The sequence below is a fragment of the Lemur catta genome, chromosome 3 (genome assembly GCF_020740605.2).
Source record: "Lemur catta isolate mLemCat1 chromosome 3, mLemCat1.pri, whole genome shotgun sequence".
In the NCBI taxonomy this organism is placed as follows: domain Eukaryota; kingdom Metazoa; phylum Chordata; class Mammalia; order Primates; family Lemuridae; genus Lemur; species Lemur catta.
The window spans coordinates 14,707,472-14,728,566 of NC_059130.1; the positions used below are offsets into that span (position 1 = coordinate 14,707,472).

Here is a 21,095-nt window from a genome sequence, read left to right on the forward strand (position 1 = left end):
ATCTAATCCATATGAACACATATCAAATAACATAATAAGCATCCTGAAGTAATAAAATATTACAGACGCCACTAAAGTGCATGTGATCCCATTACCTTCCCTTCCCAAAGATAAACACTGTCTTAGTCCATTCCTGCTGTTGTTACAAAAATACCTTAGACTGAGTAATGCATAAGCAATAGAAATGTGTTGCTCACAGTTCTGGAGGCTGGGAAGTCCAAGACCAAGATGCCAGCAGATTCGGTATCTGGTGAGGGCTCTCTGTTTCAAAGATGGTACTTTCTCTCTGCGTCCTCACATGGCGGAAGGGCAAGGGAGCTCCCTCAAGCCTATTTTATAAGGGCACTGATCTCATTCCCAAAGGCCCCACCTCTTAATACCATCTCACTGGGGATTAGGTTCCAACATATGAATTTTGGAGGGACACCAACATTCAGAACATAGCAACCACTATCCTGAATTTGGGATTTATCCTGCTAACACATTCTTTGAAATTTGTTATGCAAATATGTGTATCCATAAATAACGTATGGCATTTGTGCATACTTTTAAACTTTACATAAATGTCATCATATTATATATATCCTTCTACAACTTGCTTTTATTTTTGCTTAGCACTATATTTTGAGATATACCTGTATTGATGTGTAGCTCTAGTGCACCAGTTTTCCCTGCTGTATAGTATTCCACTGCTGGACTAAGCTAAAACTTATTTATTCATTCTCTAGTTGATGATTGTTTTAAGTTGTTTCCAGTTTTCACTATTGCTAATAACGCTACAATAAACCTTATTACACAGCTCTTCATGTACACAAGTTTCTCTAGGGTATGTATGTGTAGAAGGGGAATGGCTGTCTCAAAGGGTATACATATCTTCAGTTTCTCTAACTGTTGGCCAAATTGGTCTCCAAACTGGTGAACATTCCTACCAGTTGCGTGTGAGAGTCTCAGTTGCTCCACACTTGTCAGACTTTAATTTTTGCGATCAGATGGGTGCAAAATGGTTGATGTGCGCTTTGAACAACAGGGGGCGCTTCTTTCTAAAACTGTTTCCTGGATGTTCAGGAAACTGTGTGACTCCACTGCTACTTAACATGGAGCAGCTCCTGCCCTTGACTCTGGAGGGATGTTGAATAGGGAGGGCAGGCCTGAAGGGCCTCACAGGCTAAATCCTCCACCAAGGACACCCCTAAACAGCCTGTGCCACTATTTGCTTGAGGCAAGTGATGCCAATGGTGATGGCTGGGGTGAGGTTCCTATTTACAAATCCCTCCAAGTCATCTGCAGAAAGGGTGGGCCCACTCTCAGAAACAATTGTCTGACAGCTCATATGTGGCAAACTAATGTTGCAGAGCTGTGACTGTTTCATCACAGGGTTGGGGAGACTTGAGGGGCCGTGGGGGAGCAAGTTAATGTTCTTGTCCTAGAATGGTGCTGTCGCGTGCCTGGTCACTGCCCACAGCTGCCCAGGCTGTGCACAGCTCCATTCATATAGATCACAAAGTGAATGACATCCCAGGGGGTTATGCCATTTGGCAGCCTGGCAGAGTCCAAGGAAGTTTTTGGCCAGGGCATCTGAGAACCCATGTGGGAGAAGCACAGGCTCTCCTTGGGTTACGCTAAATGGCGTGGAAGGTCCTCCCTTCCATAAAGTCTTTCAACATTAGAAATAATCCAGGCTATCGGACCGAACTTTCAGTCACTATCTTCAAGCAGTTACTGGATATGAGGAATGCAATGTGGCCAGGATACCGTGATGACCCTCTAGCATCTTTGTTGCAACAGTAACCTGTGTCAATGGCTAATGAACTTCTTGAATTCCTTGGGCCACTTTTCTCCTGGTTACTCTTTCCACCTAGTTAAAAACCCAGGTCAGCATGAGGTACCATGCAATTACTCATGTGATTTGTTCAACATAAAGTGATGGATTATGGTGGGTTTTCTCCCCATAAAAACTTTCAGAGAAATTACAAATGCTTATGTCCTTTGGCCCAGCAATTCCACTTCCACTATTTGTCCTACAGATGTGTTGACACATAAGCGAAATGATCAGTGTGCAATATTGGTCATTACAGCATTTGTTTTAGAGGCAAAGGATTGAAAACAACCCAGATGCCCATCGTTCACTTATTCATTCATTCAGCAAAGGGTCATTCAATGTCATTATGTGCTGTGCACTGTTCTGGATCCTGTTACTCAACAGTGAAGAAAGCAGACAAAATTCCCAGCCCTCGTGGAGTTTATATTCTGGTGGAGGGAGTTATGTAAAATAAAGAATTGTTGTTGACTGGCGTTGCTAAGGAGAAAAATAAAGAGGAGAAAGAAGGATTGGGCATTTTGGAGAAGAGCTGCAATTTTAGATGATGTGGTCCGGTAAGGCCTCACTGAGAAGTGACATGTGACATGTGAATGAAGACCCGGAGGACGTGGGGCACAGACCGTGTGGGTATGTGGCTTCCATTCCAAACAGAGAGAACTATGAGTAAAAAGGGCTTGAGACTGGACGTGGCTGGCATATTGAAGGCGGTCATTGTAGCTGGAACAGGAGGGAAAAGGGGTAAGACATGTGGTCCGGGGCAGTGCAGAGCTAGATCGTGAGAGTCCTGCAGGCTAGGTAAAGAGTTTGACATTTTACCCTGGGTCGAACGGAAGCCATTCAGAGTTCTGAGCAGAGGAGTGACACGATCTGATTTCTGTCTTAGGAGGATCACCAAAAGCCCCTTAGGAGGCTGCCACAGAGAATCTGAGGGGGCAAGGGCAGAACAGGGAGACCCACTAGGAGGGTCCTCCAGGTGAGAGGTGGCTGGGGTTTGGGCCCAGGTGATGGCAATGGGAGCGGTTAGAGGTGGTTAGATGGAAGATACATGTCGGGGGCAGAGTCAGCAGGATTCGCTGTCGGACTGGATGTGAGATGTGTAAGAAAGAGAGGAGTCAAGGTGACTCTGAGGTCTTTTACCTGAGCTGCGAGAAAGATGGAGTTGACATTTACGGAGATGGGGGAGGCAGTGGGAGGGGCAGAGTTGGTGGGGAACATGGGGTACTTGTTGGGACATGGCAGGTTTAAAATGTCTAATAGATGTCCAAGTGGAGATGTTGAGTAAGCAGCCGGAGATGTGAATCTGGAGGTCAGGGTGGAGGGATAAATTTGGGAGTCTGGGGTGACAGAGTTTAAAGCCGTGGACTAGTTTACAATCACCCAGAGAGTGAACACAGGGACGGGGACTGAGCTGGAGCCCCAGCATTTAGAGGGTGAGAGGGATAGCTGGTGAGGGAGGAGCAGACAGGCAGACAGACAGACAGACATCCCAGAGGCAGAGTGGAGAAAATGCTTTAAGAAAGAGGGAATCGTCAGCCATGTCCAAAGCTGCTGAGAGGTCAGGCGATAAGGACTCAGAAAGGACTGATGCACTTGGCGACAGAGGGGTCACTGGTGACCTCGACAAAGGCTGTTCTGATGGGGTTCTGGGGACAAATCTAACAGGAATGGGTTGAAGGGAAAATGGGAGGTAAGGAATTGGAGACAAGTGATAGAGACCACTTATTCCAGTTTTGCTATAAAAGGAAGCAGAGAAATGAGAAATGAGGTGGTAGCTGGAGAGGGCCCTGGGGGTCAAGGGTGTTACTTCAGAACTTTACAGGATGATAAAAATAATCCGTCATGCACTGCGGTGGGAATGTGAAATGGTGCAGTCGCTTCAGAAAACAGTCTGGCAGTTCCTCAAAAGGTTAAACAGAGTTAGCATGTGACCCAGCAATTCCACTCCTAGGCACACATCCAAGAGAACTGAAAACATATGTTCACACAAAAACTTGGGCATGAATAGCAGCATTATTCATAATAGCTGAAAAGTAGAAACAACCCGAATGTCCATCAGCTGAAGGATGGAGAGACAAAATGTGATATATGCACACAATGGGATATCATCCAGCATAGAAAGGAAGGAGTACGGGTACATGCTACGGCATGGAAGGGCCTTGCAGACATTACGCCGAGTAGAAGAAGCCAGAGACAAAAGACCACAAATTGTATGATTCCAGTTACATGAAATATCCAGAATAGGTGAATCCATAAAGACTGAAAGTAGATTAGTGGTTGCTTAGGACTGGGCTTCTGGAGCTGTTGGGGAGACGTGGGGAATGACTGCCAATGGGTATGAGCTTTCTTTGGGGGTGACGAAGAGGTTTTAGAATTGATCATGGTAATGGTTACACAACTCTGCGATATACTAAAAACTATTGAATTGTGCACTTAAAAATGCAGAAAAGAGGGTGAAATTGATGCTACAGGAGAGGCTCCAGTGCCCAAGTGGAGGAGTTGATCTAGGGAGGGGCACACACAGTGCCCACAGGAGCAGGAGGGAAGGGCCGGCCCGTGGCACTGAGGCTGGCAGATGAGTTCTCTTCTGATTGCATCATTTGTCTCAGCAAAGCAGGAAGCGAGGTGATCAGCTAAGAGTAAGCATGGAGGGGTGGGGTGGAGGTCTGAGGAGGAGCGAGTATGAAGTAATCGTGTAAGAGATTGGGGGCACGAGTGGCCAGGAGCAGCACTCAGGGCCACCGAGGCTAGGGCTCAGGTGCGGGGAGCTCCGCCAGCACTTTAGCCACACCAGGATGGGCAGTTTTTCACATCTGAACGTCTCTGAAAGCAGCCTGTTTCCAACAGTCCTCGAGGTACGTGAACATGCGTGTGCTTACAGTGGGCGGTGCTTGCTTCGTGCCGAGTGCTGCTATGCACGCCTTGCTTTCGTTAGCTCATTTAAACCTCCCACCAACCCCAGAGGCAGGGACTCATCCCCTTGCCCAAATGCAGACGCTGAAACGTGGAGAAGTTGGATAACCGTAGGGATGCGGCGTGAGTGGCAAGGGCAGAGGGGGCAGCTTGCCGAGACTCTGGGACACGGCGGGTTCCCAACTCAACACGCTGAGGACATGCCAAGGCTGGGGCCAGTGGCGGTGGCCCTGGGATGTGGAGAGCTCCATGACAACTTTGGTGTGGATGGTAGGAAAGTAAAGGAGGAACATACACACACATATTCACATGTGTGTATGTGTGTGTAATATACGTGTGTATATGGTGCTGGTATATGCATAAAATATCACTGGCGGGGTACACAGGAAACTGATGTCATGGTTGTGTCTGGGATACGGGGGTGAGGAAAAGGAGCCTGCAGGATCAAGAGTGTGCATTTACTCTGCAGAAGAGAAGTGGGAGCCCTGCAGGGCTACAGGCCGGGTGCAGAGGTTAGTGGTGGAACTTCTAGACCCCACAGTCAGAGCAGGGGCTTCTCAGCAGGGTGCTGAAGGTGGCCCAGCCTTGTTACCAGAGGGTGGTCCCTTGAGCCAGACGGGCTGATTCAGACCCCTGCTCCTCAGTTGGCAGCCAGTGAGCAAGTTCCTTGAGTCTCAGGGCCTCAGTTTCCTTGGCAGCAGGATGGCGTGAATGGTGACACTTCCCTCCCAGGGTTGTCAGCAGCGTGCCTAGGCCCGCTCCTGGTGAGTGGAGAGCGCAGGGTGAGCGTCAGCTATTATTATCCTCGTCCCTTGTGAAGGTGACACTGTTCTTGGGCAGCTGGAACCCGGCGCTCCAGTGCCATCTGGCGTCTCATGGCCCCGGCTGGCTCCACACGGGGAGGTGCACGGCAGTGCTGAGAAGCAAGGGTGTGTGCGCCTGTCACACACCAGCCCAGGCTGGGACTCGGCAGCTGCTGGCAGCATCAGAAGCATCTTCATGCCAGTGAGTCAAATGCCTTGAAACACCTTGTTCCCCTGCGTGAGGAAGTGACTCAGCCATCGTGCCAAAGAAATGGCAGGAAGCTGTTTCGGGGCCGACACCAGAGGAGGGCTTGAGCCTTTGCTTCGGAGGGGAAAGCCCACTGCCCATCTCTCGTCTTGTGGTCACATCCTGATGCCTGGAAGGGCAGTGGGGCTTCCTGAGTCTGGCCATGGGTTCATCCTCTGTTGACACGTGTTGGAATCATACGCCATCACCCAGGGATCTTGCAAAGAGCCCCTTTAATGAATACTAGGCATTCTCTACTGAAGACTCCCGACTCAGTTTACCCCCAGATCAGCATCTGTGGTCCTCTGCATCAGCAGGAACACTCCCGCAGGCTGCGGGCCAGAAGGGAGTGTGCCCGGGTACCGCTCACACCGGGCACGTCTCTCCTCAAGGGTCAGGTCTGGCACTCCCAGATGCTTTCCCAGGGCCTACTGATGTTAGCTCTGGCTCCGTCACTTTGCTGGGTAATGGGTACACGGAAGTTCATGACATTATCTTCACTGCCTTTGCACATTTTATAATAAATATTCCATACTTTTTAAAAATGGAAAAAGAGCAATCTTAAACAAAAACCAACTTTTGGGCCTGGTGCCGTGGCTCATGCCTGTAATCCTAGCACTCTGGGAGGCCGAGGTGGGAGGATGGCTCGAGGTCAGGAGTTCGAGACCAGCCTGAGCAAGAGCAAGACCCCATCTCTACTAAAAATAGAAAGAAATCAGCTGGACAACTAAAAATATATAGAAAATATTAGCTGGGGATGGTGGCGCATGCCTGTAGTCCCAGCTACTCAGGAGGCTGAGGCAGGAGGATCGCTTAAGCCCAGGAATTTGAGGTTGCTGTGAGCTAGGCTGATACCACGGCACTCACTCTAGCCTGGGCAACAAAGCAAGACAGTCTCAAAAAAAAAAAAAAAAACCCCAACTTTTGTTTTTATTCAAAGCTGTGCATATTTCATCCTCCAAGAAATGCCCCCAAGCTATAGGGCCAGCTCTGATATGCTGTTTGGGATTGTGGCATCCTCGCTGGGGTGGCTGCCTCCACATATGAAATTTGGCCCCGAACCATGACTAGGTCAAAGAATTTATCCACATCCTTGTTTATTCTAAACCCTTTAGGTTGAAGGAGTGATGAGAATCCTAATGATGGCATGTATTTGGGTCTCACAGATGGTCTGGACCTTTTTGTAAAAACTTTAGTGATGACTGACCTAGATCAAAAGGAAATAGTTACCAAACGAAAGGAAGGAAGGAAGGAAGGAAGGAAGGAAGGAAGGAAGGAAGGAAGGAAGGAAGGAAGGAAGGGGAGAGGAGAGGAGAGGAGAGGAGGGAAGGAGATGAAGACAGCATTAAAATAGGCATGTTTTAGAAAGTACAAGTTTAAATCCTAAGACCATCTTCTTGTCCTAGAAGACAGCATCTTAGCCCCAAAACACTGGTACCGCTTCCCAGCCCCTTGTCTGCTCCTTTCTGCTCAGCTCACGACCTCAAGGAAAAAGGTCAGCTTTTGTCCCTCTGTCTCTGTCTCTCTTGCTCCCCACTCATTCCTTCTCTTCCACGTGCCGGGTACTGCTCCTGCAAACATGAGCAGGAGGTGGGCTCCACCCCTAAGCACAGAGTGCTGAAAGGAAACACCCCTAAACCTGTGACGTGGGTATTGACGTGAGCTGTGAGCGTCCAGGGACCATGACTAGCTTGGCCAGGGAAAGTCAGGAAAATCTTCAGAAAGGAGGTGACATTTGTGCAGGGTTTTGAGAAATAAATAGGAGTTCACCCGGAAGTGAGTAGAGGGAAGGGAATTCCCGGCAGAGGGAACAGCCTGGGCAAAGGCCAGGAATGTGAAAGACCATGATGCTTTTGAAGAGTAGCAAGTTAACTGCATTTAGAGTATTCAGAGAATAGAGAAATGGAAAAGATTTTCTAGAAGACGATGGGGGACCATCAAAGATTTTTCAGCATGCAAAGGACATGACCTGAACTGTGTTCATCTCAGCCTACCCTCTCTTACATAGTCTCCCACTTCCTCACCAAACTGCCCAGAGCCCTTCCGCCAGGGCCTCATTTCCAGCCTGAGAGAAGTCCCAGCTTCCAGCGGGTTGTGGTAGACCCGTCACGACTGGCATCCCTGAACACCAGTGGAGGGCAGCCAGCATGCTACCCAGGCATAAGTCATCCCTCGCTAATTTCTGGAGCCTTCTGGGAGGATTATTTTTTGAAAACTCACCCAAGAGAGAGGAGTTAACAAAAGCCCTTTCCCAGTGGGACTATGATTATTTTCTTTTCCTTTTCTATATCTTCAGATTTCTATTAGGCACAGTACAGGCCTGTGTTTCCTTATCCACGTGCCAGAATCCAAATAGCCTTGAAAACCAGAAGTTGGTCTTGCTTTGTTTTTTGGCTCCCTCAGAACTCATTTGAAGACAAAATGACCTGCACAGATGTGAGGCTATTTATGGTGTTTATTGATTCACTCGGTGTGAATATTCATATTCTGCTGCAGAAATACTAATATGTTTGATTGCAGGGTGCTGCCCCAGACCCCGCGGCGGGTGTTATGTAATTAAGTGGCATATGCACCATATTGCCTTTCTACAATAAAATTAGAAACAAAAGCTTGAATTCTAAAACGGGTCTGATCCCAGGGCTTTTAGATAAGGAAACAGGGCCCACATTACCTTGTAAAGAGGACGACATTTCATCTTACTTTAAAAACCAGACATCCACCTGAGTAAGTGTGGTGGGCCCTCTGCAGTGCCCTGTTTCTCTGATCACCTGGCTTTCCCATGTCCCTGCTGGCACACCTGCTACTCACAATTCTTTTTTTTTTTTTTTTTTGGAGATAGAGGCTCGCTTTGTTGCCCGGGCTAGAGTGAGTGCTGTGGCATCAGCCTAGCTCACAGCAACCTCAAACTCTCAGGCTCAAGCGATCCTCCTGCTTCAGCCTCCCGAGTAGCTGGGACTACAGGCATGCGCCACCATGCCCGGCTAATTTTTTCTATATATATTTTTAGTTGGCCAGATAATTTCTTTCTATTTTTAGTAGAGATGGGGTCTCGCTCTTGCTCAGGCTGGTCTCGAACTCCTGACCTCAAGCAATCCACCCGCCTCGGCCTCCCAGAGTGCTAGGATTACAGGCGTGAGCCACCGCACCCGGCCAAGCTACTCACAATTCTATCTCCAGCTCAGCTCTCTCCTCTAAACCCCAAACTCATTTGTCCAGCTGACCACCTGAAATCCCCTCTTAAATGTGTTAAAGACACATTCAACTCAACCTTTCTAGAACTAATGTCTTGATCTTCCCTGCCCAACCCCACCAACCTGTTCCTCTCCCACCGTTCCCATCTCCACCTGCTCAGGTAAGCAGGCCAGAAACGTGGCCGTCACCTTGGCCTCTCCCTGCCCAGCATCTGCTAGCTCCGGTGCATCCCTAGGTCTCCTTGGTTTCTCCTACTAAGCTCTCTCCATCAGCACCACCCCACCTCTAGGCAAAGCCACCACTCCTCCCACCTGGACCCTGGAAGGCACTTTCTCGCAGGTCTGCTGCACCCCCTCACTTCTTTTCTGACTGTGGCCCTCCTTCACACCCCTGGTGGCTTCTCGGACTAGATGCTTTCTTGGGGTGAAGACAAGGATATATACAGGCCTTCGATCTGACACCTTTCCTATCCCACCCTCACCTGTACACCACCGCCTCGTCCTCTCTGCTTCAGCCACCAGCCTCTTCCATCCCCATTATGCACCATTCTCTGTCCCATCTCGAGGCCTCTGCCCGAATGCTCTTCCCTCCCCTTGTAGCCTACCTCTCATCAGCTTTCAGACATCGGCTCGGTGATCCCTTCCTCTGGGGAGCCTACCCGGCCTCCTGATTCGCTCAGATCCCTGTTTCGGGCTCTCTGAGCATTGGATGCTTGGCCTACACACGCCCCTTGTTGCCTTTGCAATTTAGCATCTTTTTGTGGGATATTTGGCTAATGTCTGTCTCTCCGGCTAGAATGTAAACTCCACAGGAGCTGAGACCCCAGCTGCCTTTGCTCCCCGGGGTCTCCCCATTGCCTGGTGCTGGGCCTGGCCCACAGCAGCTGCTCCAGGACTGATGGATGGGTGGCTGCACGTGGTAGCCACAGGGAGCCACGACACCTTCCACCTGCTGAGTACGTGGGGAAGGGGCATGGGGACAGGCTTTCCTCACGGATGCCAAGGGGCTCTTAGATCCTCAAAGGCCCGGGTTCTGCGCTCTCTTGGTGGACTAAAGATGGCTCTACCCATTTTGTGTGGGGTGGGGACCTTAACCTCCCCTGGAGTACTCGCCAAAGAGACAGTCCCCCTGGGTCTCCATTTGTGCCCAGACCCTGAAGGCTGAAGGCTCTACTGCCACCCCCGCCTCCGCTTGTCAGCATGTGGGCACCTCGCTCAGCCTCACTACTCCGCCAGCCCTCCAAGCTTGCTGACACCTCAGCTGATGCACTGACATGCGTAGGAAGCTGCTGAGATGGCAGGCAGGGGCCTCTGTCCTGGACGTTCGGGCTGTGACATTAGAGCCTGACAGGCCCCACAGTCCAGCACCGCACTGTTCAGATGAGGAACAGACCCACCCACAGGCAGCAGAAGGGGCAGCCGGGACAGGACCCACTCGGGGCTTGAGGCCGCAGGGTGGTGAGTTCTCTGACGTGCTCCTTGCCCCCCTAGTCTGTCTAGAGTGAGGTCACTTAGGTCCACTTCAGCAGCAAAGGTGGAGGGGAAAGTGCTCTGAGGAGTATAAGTGACAGGCAAACTCAGTCGGCAGCTGGTGCTAGGGTGGTACCATGGCCCACATCGGTAGATCTGTAGTTTAGTAACCCCCTGCCCCAGCCAACCAGCTCCAGTACTTTCAGCAAGTAATTTCATCTTTGGTTCTCAGTTTACCCTTTCAAAATATGAATCATAATCCCTGCCCCCTGCCAAAAAAACACAAAGCAAAAAACCCTGTCGTGACTAGGTCAGCATCATTTTGTCAGGATTAAGCTCTACTATGTATGAGGCATTACTTACTGGTCTACATTTGGTCCTCACAGTCACTCTGACAGGGGGACTCTATTATTACTCCCATTTTTCAGATGAGAAAACTGAGGCTCATAAAACAGGCACTGCCACTTGCCTAAGGCTTCACAGCTATGTAAAGGTAGGAGTCAGGATTGAGACCTAGGTCTGTATGAGACTTTGGTCCCTGACTCAAGGAACAAACAGTAAAAGGAAAATGGATGTGAAAAGGGCTTTGGAAATTGCCCCATGCCATCCAAATGCTTTTGCGGTTCAGGCTCTTGTTAGGTCCGAGGGCAGATGGAGGCTTAGGCAGGGGCTGCTTCTCTCCAGGGATTATCTGGGTTCTGGACTTCAAGTTCAATGGGGGTTCTCCTGTGACCTGGAGCAGGTAGATGTGTATAGATGAACTTCAGGCCTCTTTTTGTGGGAAAGGGGAGATAATAAAGTAGGCAGAGGAAGAAGAAAGTGTAAATAAATAAAAATTTAAAAATTAAAAAAAATAAAGAAGCTGTTTTTTTTATTCTCTTCCCAACCCCCACAGTTTGAGATGGAAGAGGTGCCAGAGTTCTCTGTTCTCTTGTACTGTTGTGCAGGATGTTCACTGCATCAGTCTAGGAGGCACCCATTCACACCATAGTCTAAGTGAATGGCACTCCTACTTGATAGCCTTGGCCATATTCCTTAGTATGATAGCTCCGTGATAAGTAATGATAGCAGTTAAAATTAACTGAGAACTTACTATGTAAGCACTTAGCATTTATTTTATCTTACCTAGGCCTCACAATAATTCTGTGAGGTTTATAGATATTCTTGTTGTCTGTGTTTTACACATGGGAAAATCAAGGCTCAGAGGAGTTAGGGGAATTGCCAAGTTCACACAGCATCTTACCACCATGCCATGCTACCTTGAAACGCTCTTGAAGCTGAGGACAGTGATGTAGGGGAAACCCCAGTGCACGTGAATAAAACCATCGTCTCTGTATCTCTTTTCTTCCTTCTGCCTTGGTCCTCCCCCATAGCTGGACAAGATGCTGGACCCCCAGGTGTGGCGGGAGGCAGCTACACAGGTCTTCTTCGCTCTGGGGCTGGGCTTTGGTGGCGTCATTGCCTTCTCCAGCTACAACAAGCAGGACAACAACTGCCACTTTGATGCTGCCCTGGTTTCCTTCATCAATTTCTTCACCTCGGTGCTGGCCACCCTCGTGGTGTTTGCTGTGCTGGGCTTCAAGGCCAACATCATGAATGAGAAGTGTGTGGTCGAGTAGGTGGCATTTCTCCTCCTGTCCCCCCTTACCTGGGAGTGGGTAGGTGGGCTGTGCATGGAGAGAGGAATGGAGATCGGGGGAGCACTCTCTGTCCCCAGCCCTGGACCACAGGGACAGGCTCAGAGATGGGTCTGTCGATGGCCTGGGGGGGTCCTGCCTGGGGGCCTGGGAGCAGCCTCCAGGATCTTGCGACCGCCCCACCCCTGCCTTCTCACCTGGCCCTCTCCCCTTTGTGCTGCAGGAATGCTGAGAAAATCCTGGGGTACCTCAACACCAACGTGCTGAGTCGGGACCTCATCCCACCCCACGTCAACTTCTCCCACCTGACCACAAAGGACTACATGGAGATGTACAATGTCATCATGACCGTGAAGGAGGACCAGTTCCCAGCCCTGGGCCTAGACCCCTGCCTTTTGGAGGACGAGCTGGACAAGGTGTGGGGACAGGCTGCCCTTCCCTGGACAGGCCAGAGACCAAAGAACAGCCCTGAGGGTCTGGGGCTCCGGCACAGGCCTTAGAAAGCCGTTGGGCAGTCATTCTTGCACTTAATAGGCGAGGACCTACCATGTGCCCGGAGGGAGCAGGAGGGACGAAAGTATCAGCCAAAGCCGCTGCCCTGGGGTAGGCTTGAGGAGACAAGGCAGACACATGGGTCACAGAAGTCACAATAAGTGTATGGGACGACTTTCCCGTTTTTGGAGTGGGCTCCCTGTGCACCCGTCACTGCCATATGTAATGTACTTAGAACAGTGCCTTGTACACAGCGTGCGTAAAGTAAGCGTTGAGATTAGTGTGTGCCCTTTACTGTTTATCTCCTTGGGCCCTCATGACAGCTCTGTGAGTTGAGTATTAACATTGCCCCGTTTTACAGATGAGTAGCCTGTAAGTTGGGGCTTGATCGAGGTCTCCCAGGTAGTAAGTCAGGGAGCCAGGGTTCTCATGTAGGTAGTCTGGTTGGGAGCCCACGCTCTGAACCGCCCCTTGATGCTTCTGTCCCCTCCCCCAGCTGTGCCCACTCCTACTCCCTCTGCCATGATGACCTTTAGCCCCAGCTGGGGCAGGGGGGTGCAGGGGGCTGCTGCCTCCTCCTTAATGCTCCGGCCAGGTGTGGATACCTTGCTTCTATTTATATTTGCATAGCCAGACGCTTCCAAACGACTGTTCTATTAGAAGGGATAGTGAGGAGGAGACACAGTCACAGTGTCCTGGGAACCCACTGGCACCAAGGCTCACATGGGGCAAAGCCAGCTCTCATCAGCCTGGGCTAACCCTGCCCTTCTTCCTGGGACCAGGGAAGGGGACACTCCTTGAGCTGATGGCTGAGTTCCGTGTTAAAAAGTCTACTCCACCAGACTGGCACAGTCCTAATGCTGAGGGAGCTGCATCCTGCAGCCCTGATCCCTTCCCGGGTGATCAAGAGCCAAAGAGCCCAACCTGGGGACCCCTGCCCTGGTTTCTTCCCCAGGTGACTGGTGGCGTAAAGGACTGCCACCTTCCATGTTCCTGGAAACCCTGCCCCATGCTCATGGGCTTGGCCTGGTCCTTTCAATAAAACTGGGATCATAGCAGTTTTTCCATATAATACAACCTCAATAGCACCAGAATGACAAGATTATACAGTGTTCCGTCGCAATCACTGAACATTACAAGAAAAATATAAGTGAAGTCAGTGGCAGTATGTGGTCACTTGCCCATGAGCAGGGGCCCCAGCATTAAGGCAGTGGCTCTCTACCGTGGCTGCCCCTTAGAGTCACCTGGGGGGCTTTATAAAACTCCAATGCCCAGATTCACACCAGACCAATCAAATCATCGTCCCTGGGGTGAGACCCGGGCAGCGGTGTTTTTAAAGGCTCTAGTGTGCTGAGAGCGCTGAGATCTGGAGTTCCGAAGTTCGGAGCTGGGCACAGCCACAGTGTGGCTGGAGCAATCAGGGAGGACATCTTAGGGGACGAGGGTCTTGAGCTGGCATGTTTCTAAATGTGAGCATCTTCATCTGAATCACCTGGGTCCTGGTACAGCCTGCGGATTCCAGGTCCACAGGTGAACTTCTGAATTTGTGTTTTTACTCCCCCCAGATTCTGATGCCCACTAATGTCTGAGACCCACCTGCCCAAACCAGCGGGATTTAGGTAGAGGTGGGGATCCCCAGGAAAGAGGGAATAGTTACTCCGAAAGCTCCGGGGGAGGGTGAGGAAGCAGGGGGCTCTTGGGGTGGAGGTGGGCTCACTCTCGAGCCCTGCTCTCTGCCCGCCTCAGTCCGTGCAGGGCACAGGCCTGGCCTTCATCGCCTTCACGGAGGCCATGACGCACTTCCCCGCCTCCCCGTTCTGGTCCGTCATGTTCTTCCTGATGCTCATCAACCTGGGCCTGGGCAGTATGATCGGGACCATGGCGGGCATCACCACACCCATCATCGACACCTTCAAGGTGCCCAAGGAGATGTTCACAGGTAACTCCTCCCTGCAGCCGCCACTGGGCCCTGCGGGCTGCCCACGTGAACAACAGTCAGGTTCTGGCTGACTTGAGACAGATTGGGTCCCAACTGGGTCATTCATGACCCCATGCCCAGAAGGCTCCACCATGCACGCAGCTAGAGCCTGGCAGTGCCGCTCGGCGACAGGCACTCACGAGCCAGGAGGAGAAAGCTGTTTGGAAATCTGGGCCAAACCCGAGATAGGGAGATAGGCCTCTTCCTTGGGTCACTTGCCGCTCTCCCCAAGGGCCTGCTGGGTGGTCTTGGGCAGGGCTGCCCTCTGCCAGCACTGGCCTTGCACCCCATTCCACCTTTGTCCCTCCCAGTTCCGGGCTCTGTTTCCAGTCCCTATTGAGTTGATCTGGGCTGTCCCCTGCATCCCCAGAGCAGAGTATCCTCCTGTTCTCAAATGGGGAAACTGGGCTGGAAAAAAACTCTGGGAACAATCAGATGAATCATTTAAATTAGATGCAGCAGTTAAATAGAGCACCTGCTGTGGGCCAGGCACTGTGCCAGGGGCGGGGCATGGGAGAAGGAAGGAGCCACGATGCCTTTCTCAGGATGCTGCCTGCCTGGTAGAGTCGGGGCTCGGATCCTCAGCCTCCGGATCCCCTGTGCAGGGCCGGGCCTGCTGGAGGGTGGGCTGCAGACCTGCTTCGGGGAGGAGTGAGATGGGAGGGGCCCGGGTGCCCCTAAGATCCCCAGGGCCCCACCCACCCTGCACCTTTGCCCCCACACCGGCCTCCCGGCTCTCTGTAGTGGGCTGCTGTGTCTTTGCATTCTTCGTGGGGCTGTTGTTCGTCCAGCGCTCCGGAAACTACTTTGTCACCATGTTTGATGACTACTCGGCCACCCTACCACTCACTCTCATCGTCATCCTCGAGAACATCGCTGTGGCCTGGATCTATGGAACCAAGAAGTAAGGGGGACATGGGGAGAGGTGGGGACAGGAGGAGGGGTCTGTCGCATCATGACTCCCTGGAGAGACAGGAGATCATAGAATCAGAATGGCAGAACTGAAAGTGCCCTTATAGATCCCTTAGGGAAACTGAGGCACAGAGAGAGGACATGGCTGCCCAAGGCCAATTGTCCAGTGCGAGAGAAAGCCAGGCTGAGGACCTGGGAGTCCTGGGTTCAGCTCCTGGCGTCATCTTTCAATTACCCTTTCCTGGGTACCGGCTCTCTTCGGGATTCTGTTAAGCTTGTTAAGCTTGTTAAGCACGTAGTGGGCATGTAAGAGGCCCTGCCCTTAACTTGTAGAGTTCGGTGGCCTTCGCAGTTTTAGGGGACCTAGATAGGGGCGTGAGATGAAGTATGGTTTCAGCCCCAAGTTTGGAGTCACGCGGAAGAAGAGGATTCAGCAGTAAGAAAGGTCTCGTGGCCTAAGCCTAGGGCAGACCCACACTCACTGTCAGCTCCTGGCCTCATCCCTGATGTAAGGACAAATATGTGTCCCCAAGAGGCTCCAGGACTAGGTCCCTCTCACTCAGTCAGCGTTGGCTGTGGCCACACTGCCCTTGTCCTTGGCAAGACCCACCTCCGCTAACCCATTCTGTCTGAACGCTCCAGGTGCCTGCCCTGGCCGTGCCCTGGGCCTGTCTCGCAGAGAGGGCAGCAGGGAGGGGCAGAAAAGGAGCACTCCCGGCTGCAAGCCGGGGCTGGGAGCATAGCTGGAAGGGACCGTGACTCTTTTGTGTCACAGGCTCCTTGGGCAGTCTGGCGAAGCCCCTGTACTCCCTCTCAGAATATTATTTTAAATGAATAAGGTAAAATATATAGGGTTATATAAGAAACTAGTTACATTGAAAAATAGCAAAATATTGTTTAAAACGTGTAGTAATGTATGTGCACTTTATTTTAATGCATTAAGTTACAAGATCTAGCTGTGGATCTAATAACAATGGTAATTTTGAAGTACTAATGAATATAAATGCTGTTTCTAGGTATCTTCAACAACTGTAATGTGATATGAAAATGTGTGACTTAATTTACTGGTGACAACACCACGGATATTGTTAATGCTACTGTGGTTGCTTGCATTTATAATAGAAATTCCAGGTGTCAGTTAGGTGTTATTGAGGTAAAGAGGATTTTTCGGTATGCCATTCAAGCACATAGCCTGCCCGCCTCAGGGATTTCTCAGGGACCCAGGGGTCAGAAACCCCTGAGTCTGGGCAGCTTTCTGCCTTTAAACGCCAGGGACGTACGTGCACTTCACCTTCTCCAGCAGGGGGAGTCTCGAGCTCGGCCAGTGTGAGGGGGTCTGGGCGTTCCGTAAACAAACAAGCCCTCTGGTGCTTGTCCACCTGCTCAGGGCGTGTCTGATGGCTCTGTCACGTCCCTGGGTGGGGCATGATGTGACGGAGTCAGAGGAGGATAGAGGAGGACGGCAGAGCCTTCCCAGAGGAGCCAGGGACTTTGAAGACTAGAAGAACCCAGGAGGGAGGGACTGGTCAGTGAAGGCTTCCTGGAGGAGGTGGCAGTGGGGGAAGAGGGAGGCACGGTGGCAGGGGCTGGGCGGGGGGCAACTGCTGGCTCCTCTGCTATGCCTGGCAGGTTCATGCAGGAGCTGACGGAGATGCTGGGCTTCCGACCCTATCGCTTCTATTTCTACATGTGGAAGTTTGTGTCTCCGCTGTGCATGGCAGTGCTCACCACCGCCAGCATCATCCAGCTGGGGGTCACACCCCCGGGCTACAGTGCCTGGATCAAGGAGGAGGTGAGGGGTGGGGCCCCCGAACCGCAGGGACATTTCATCTTCCCAGACCTAACTTAATGCAACAGCCAATAGGGATTAACCTTTATGGGGCAGTACCAGGCCCTGCCAGGTGCTCTGCACACCTAATCTACAATCTGTACAACAACCCAAAGAGAGAGGTGGCATTATGACTGTGGCACAAATGGGGAAACTGAGGCTCAGAAAGATTAACACACCTGTCCAGTTTTTCTAACCCATGTTCTCTCTCGTGTGTGTGGAGTGGAATTACCTGCCCATTTTACAGGTGTAGAAACTGAGACCCCTTAACCAAGGTGACCAGCTAAACTCAAGTAGCAACCCCTGATGACCCCGTCTCTGCCGGTGCCTGGCCAGGATGGCGGGAGGGGAGAGGAGTGGAAGGCCTGGGTGAGGGCAGGAGGGCAGTCCTGGAGGGCTGGGAGGGGAGGGCTCACCGCAGCCCTCACCGCCACCCACCTCCAGGCTGCCGAGCGCTACCTGTATTTCCCCAACTGGGCCATGGCCCTCCTGATCACCCTCATCGTCGTGGCGACCCTGCCCATCCCCGTGGTGTTCATCCTGCGGCACTTCCACCTGCTCTCCGACGGCTCCAACACCCTCTCTGTGTCGTACAAGAAGGGCCGCATGATGAAGGACATCTCCAACCTGGAGGAGAACGACGAGACCCGCTTCATCCTCAGCAAGGTGCCCAGCGAGGCTCCCTCCCCCATGCCCACCCACCGCTCCTACCTAGGACCGGGCAGCACATCACCCCTGGAGAACAGTGGCAACCCCAATGGACGCTATGGGAGCGGCTACCTCCTGGCCAGCACCCCTGAGTCGGAGCTGTGACCACCGCCCGGACCCCACCCACCTCTGCCCCTACATCCAGCCCACCCACCTGTCCAGGCCTGGCCTCTTCCTCCATGGTGCCCACTGGGCCCAGGCCAGGCTGCTGCCCAAGGAGAGGGGGTCCGCCCTGCCTCATTCCCTCCTTCAGTTCCAGCAGACTCTGCTCCCCAGCCCTGAGCAGGGGGCGGGAACAGCTCTGTCCCCCAGTTCAAGCCCCCAACCCATCTAACCCTCTGAGAGCCTCTCACCAAACTGCAGCTGTCGTCGGAACACTGCAGAAGTCCTGATTCCCAGGGCAGGGGAGACTCCAAGTGGCCACTGTAGGAGTCACTCCGCCCTCCCCCTCTCCCTGTGACTTGCCGTCTGCAGTTCTTAGGGCTTGGGGGTCCCCCTGTGCTGCCAGGTAGTGGTGGTGAGAGGCACTGGGGCTGGGGATGGGTGGTGGGCTCTAGCTCAGTCTGCCACGCCCAGACCAGGCTGCTCCTGGGCTGAGAGCCCCTGATTGAAGGCTGAGCCTGGGAACAGGTGCGCTAGGGCTCGGGGCTTAGACTTGGGAGGGGTATGCAGAAGCCAGCAAGTTCCGTTTCCTGAGTTTGGGGGGGGCCCTCTTGAGTAAGAGCCCTGGCATCAGGGATGAGGCTCCTGGGCTCCTGGTGGAATATTCAGATGTCCTTGCCCCTGCCTGGGGTGGGTGGGGAGTGTTCCTGCATCTTGCCTGGGAGGGCAGTGACTGGGCCCAGAACCCTTCCCCACCTGGATTAGGGCTTAGCCATCTCCCTGCCCTCCCACCCCCAGAGCCTAGAGTGGTGGCCTCTGCCTCTCTCCTGGAAAGAGAAAGGGACAATGCAAAGAGAGGTTTCCAGAGTACAAACTGATGGTTCCCAGCACAATTTAGATGGTTTGGAGCACAATTGTGAAGCACACATCTCCTCCCCTCACCTGTGGCCCAATTTTCTCTCTAGTGGCAGCTTTTCCCCTGGAATAGAGGTCCCTGGGGTTCAGGGGCTCATCCCCAGGTAGCCTCGCTCCTGGGGAAAGACAGATAATCTCACTGCCCCTTTGGGCCACCACTCACTCCTTGTTGCACAAGCACAGCCCCCCAGTGTGCATGTCGTGTGCAGACCCCTAGGAAACCTTTCCCAAGCCTCCTGGGCCGATGGCAGGCAGTGCTGTGGACATAGGAGGCTGCCAAGGGCAAAGGCTGAGCCTCTGTCCTGAGGCCTTGCCCCTGCAGGAGGCTAGGACTGAAGGCTCCATCCCCACCCACTGTTACCTCCAGGGCCTGGAGGAGGGAATGTCCTCAGAGCCTGGGAGGATTCAGAACCTGACCTGAAAATAAATGCCTGCAGAGAAATGGATGGATGGATGGGTGGATGGGTGTGTGGATGGATGGATGGGTGGATGGATGGGTGGATGAGTGGATGAATGGATGGGTGGATGGGTGGATGGGTGGATGGATGGGTGGATGGGTGGATGGATGTGTGGATGGGTGGGTGGATGGATGTGTGGATGGATGGATGGGTGGATGGATGGGTGGATGAGTGGACGAATGGATGGGTGGATGGGTGGATGGATGGGTGGATGGATGTGTGGATGGGTGGATGAGTGGATGAATGGATGGGTGGATGGGTGGATGGATGGGTGGATGGGTGGATGGATGTGTGGATGGGTGGGTGGATGGGTGGATGGGTGGATGGAAGGAAGGCAGACTGGCTCCATCTTTGAGAGCTCTGGTGGGCAGGGCAGGAGCAGGCCACAGTGCTAGGCCTGGACACCTTTATAAAGGGTCCTGAGTCACCAGAAGGGACAGACTATGCCCAGGGTTCCCTCCTTTACCTCTGAGTCCCTTGGTCTCCCCCATAGCTGGGGGGTCCACCCCCACCCTGCCATCTCCCTTACTCATCCCTCCCCCACAGCTCCCATTTCTAGCCCTCTTGGCCCCACCTGTCCTTCCTGAGCATTTGAGCGAGGGAGAGAGACCCACATCTCCCCAAAGAGATGAGCTTTTGGGGCACAACAACCTGCCGTAGGCCCCCTCACCTAACACCACCTCCTGCCTGGCCCCATGCCTGATCCCAAGCAGAATTAGCAACAGGAAAAGCAAGGCCCCAGGAGAGACACTCTACTATATATACTCTTCTATATATTCTATTTCTATTGTATATTCAATCTGTACATGTGGGTGTAAATGCTGTTAAATGACAAACCCAATATTATACTGTGGCTGGTGGACTATTTTCATCCTCAGTGCTGTACAGATCTATTTTCATTGTATATTTGATATATTTTTAATTTTGTAGCGTGTGGCTGGGCCAGGCCCCAGCCCATGAGCCTGCGGGAGGGGCTGAGCTGGGCTGTCTGCTTGCTGGGTGTGGGCTCAGTAGTGTTCCTCGTAGCCTTTTGCTGTAGGCTGGGCCCTGTCCCGCTGTCTTTGCTGTGTGTTAGACGCAGGGCCTGGAGCTTGGTGTGTGTGTGCGCGCGTGTGTGTGTGTGGCGTGTGCACATATGTACGTGTGAGTGTGTGTGTGTGTAGGGTGCTGGCTTGTGACTCCCAGTGTTCTCCACCTTCCTCAAGTCACGTTGCCCTCCCCGCCTCTTCCTCCTCCTCTGGGCTCTGTTGGGCCAGGCCTGGGGCAGGGTCCCTCAGGAAGTCTCCCGCTGTGGGGAAAGACATGTATTTCTTCCTGGTGACTCACTGGCTTCACACCACTGGGTTTGCCAGAAACAGGGAAGGAGGGTGTTGGGGAAGAAAGCCCCCAAATGTATTTTCTAGTCAGCCTCTTGCTGTTCCCACTGGAGTCACAGAGCTCTTCTTCCAGAGGACATGGACTGGATTTCTTAAGGTGATGAGACCCCAAGAGGGCATCTCGCAGCACCTCTGTCCTGCCTTTGCCCTGGAAACAGTCCTGACAGTGCTCAGAAAGGAATGCCTGCCCTCCACTGTGCTGCTGACACTCTGCTCCCTCCTCAGGGCAGTCACGGGCAGGTGGGGTCA

At 52.4% G+C, this 21,095-nt stretch overlaps 1 protein-coding gene across 3 annotated transcripts in view; it reads left to right on the forward strand.

The window, feature by feature from the left end:
* The window catches only part of SLC6A17 (solute carrier family 6 member 17), a 46,678-nt gene extending 27,220 nt beyond the window's left edge, over positions 1–19,458 (forward strand). Inside the window, exons 7-12 of one of the 3 annotated variants that reach the window (XM_045546748.1) lie at positions 11,814–12,055; positions 12,301–12,493; positions 14,316–14,508; positions 15,292–15,451; positions 17,089–17,251; positions 17,732–19,458. In XM_045546748.1, coding sequence (XP_045402704.1) covers positions 11,814–12,055; positions 12,301–12,493; positions 14,316–14,508; positions 15,292–15,451; positions 17,089–17,251; positions 17,732–18,100 — 1,320 coding nt within the window. In that variant the 3' untranslated portion in view covers positions 18,101–19,458. Of the gene's footprint in view, positions 1–11,813; positions 12,056–12,300; positions 12,494–14,315; positions 14,509–15,000; positions 15,125–15,291; positions 15,452–16,475; positions 17,029–17,088; positions 17,252–17,731 lie in introns of those variants that run through there. The other 2 variants (XM_045546749.1, XM_045546750.1) reach the window with 2 other exon arrangements.
* Positions 19,459–21,095: the final 1,637 nt, after the last annotated feature.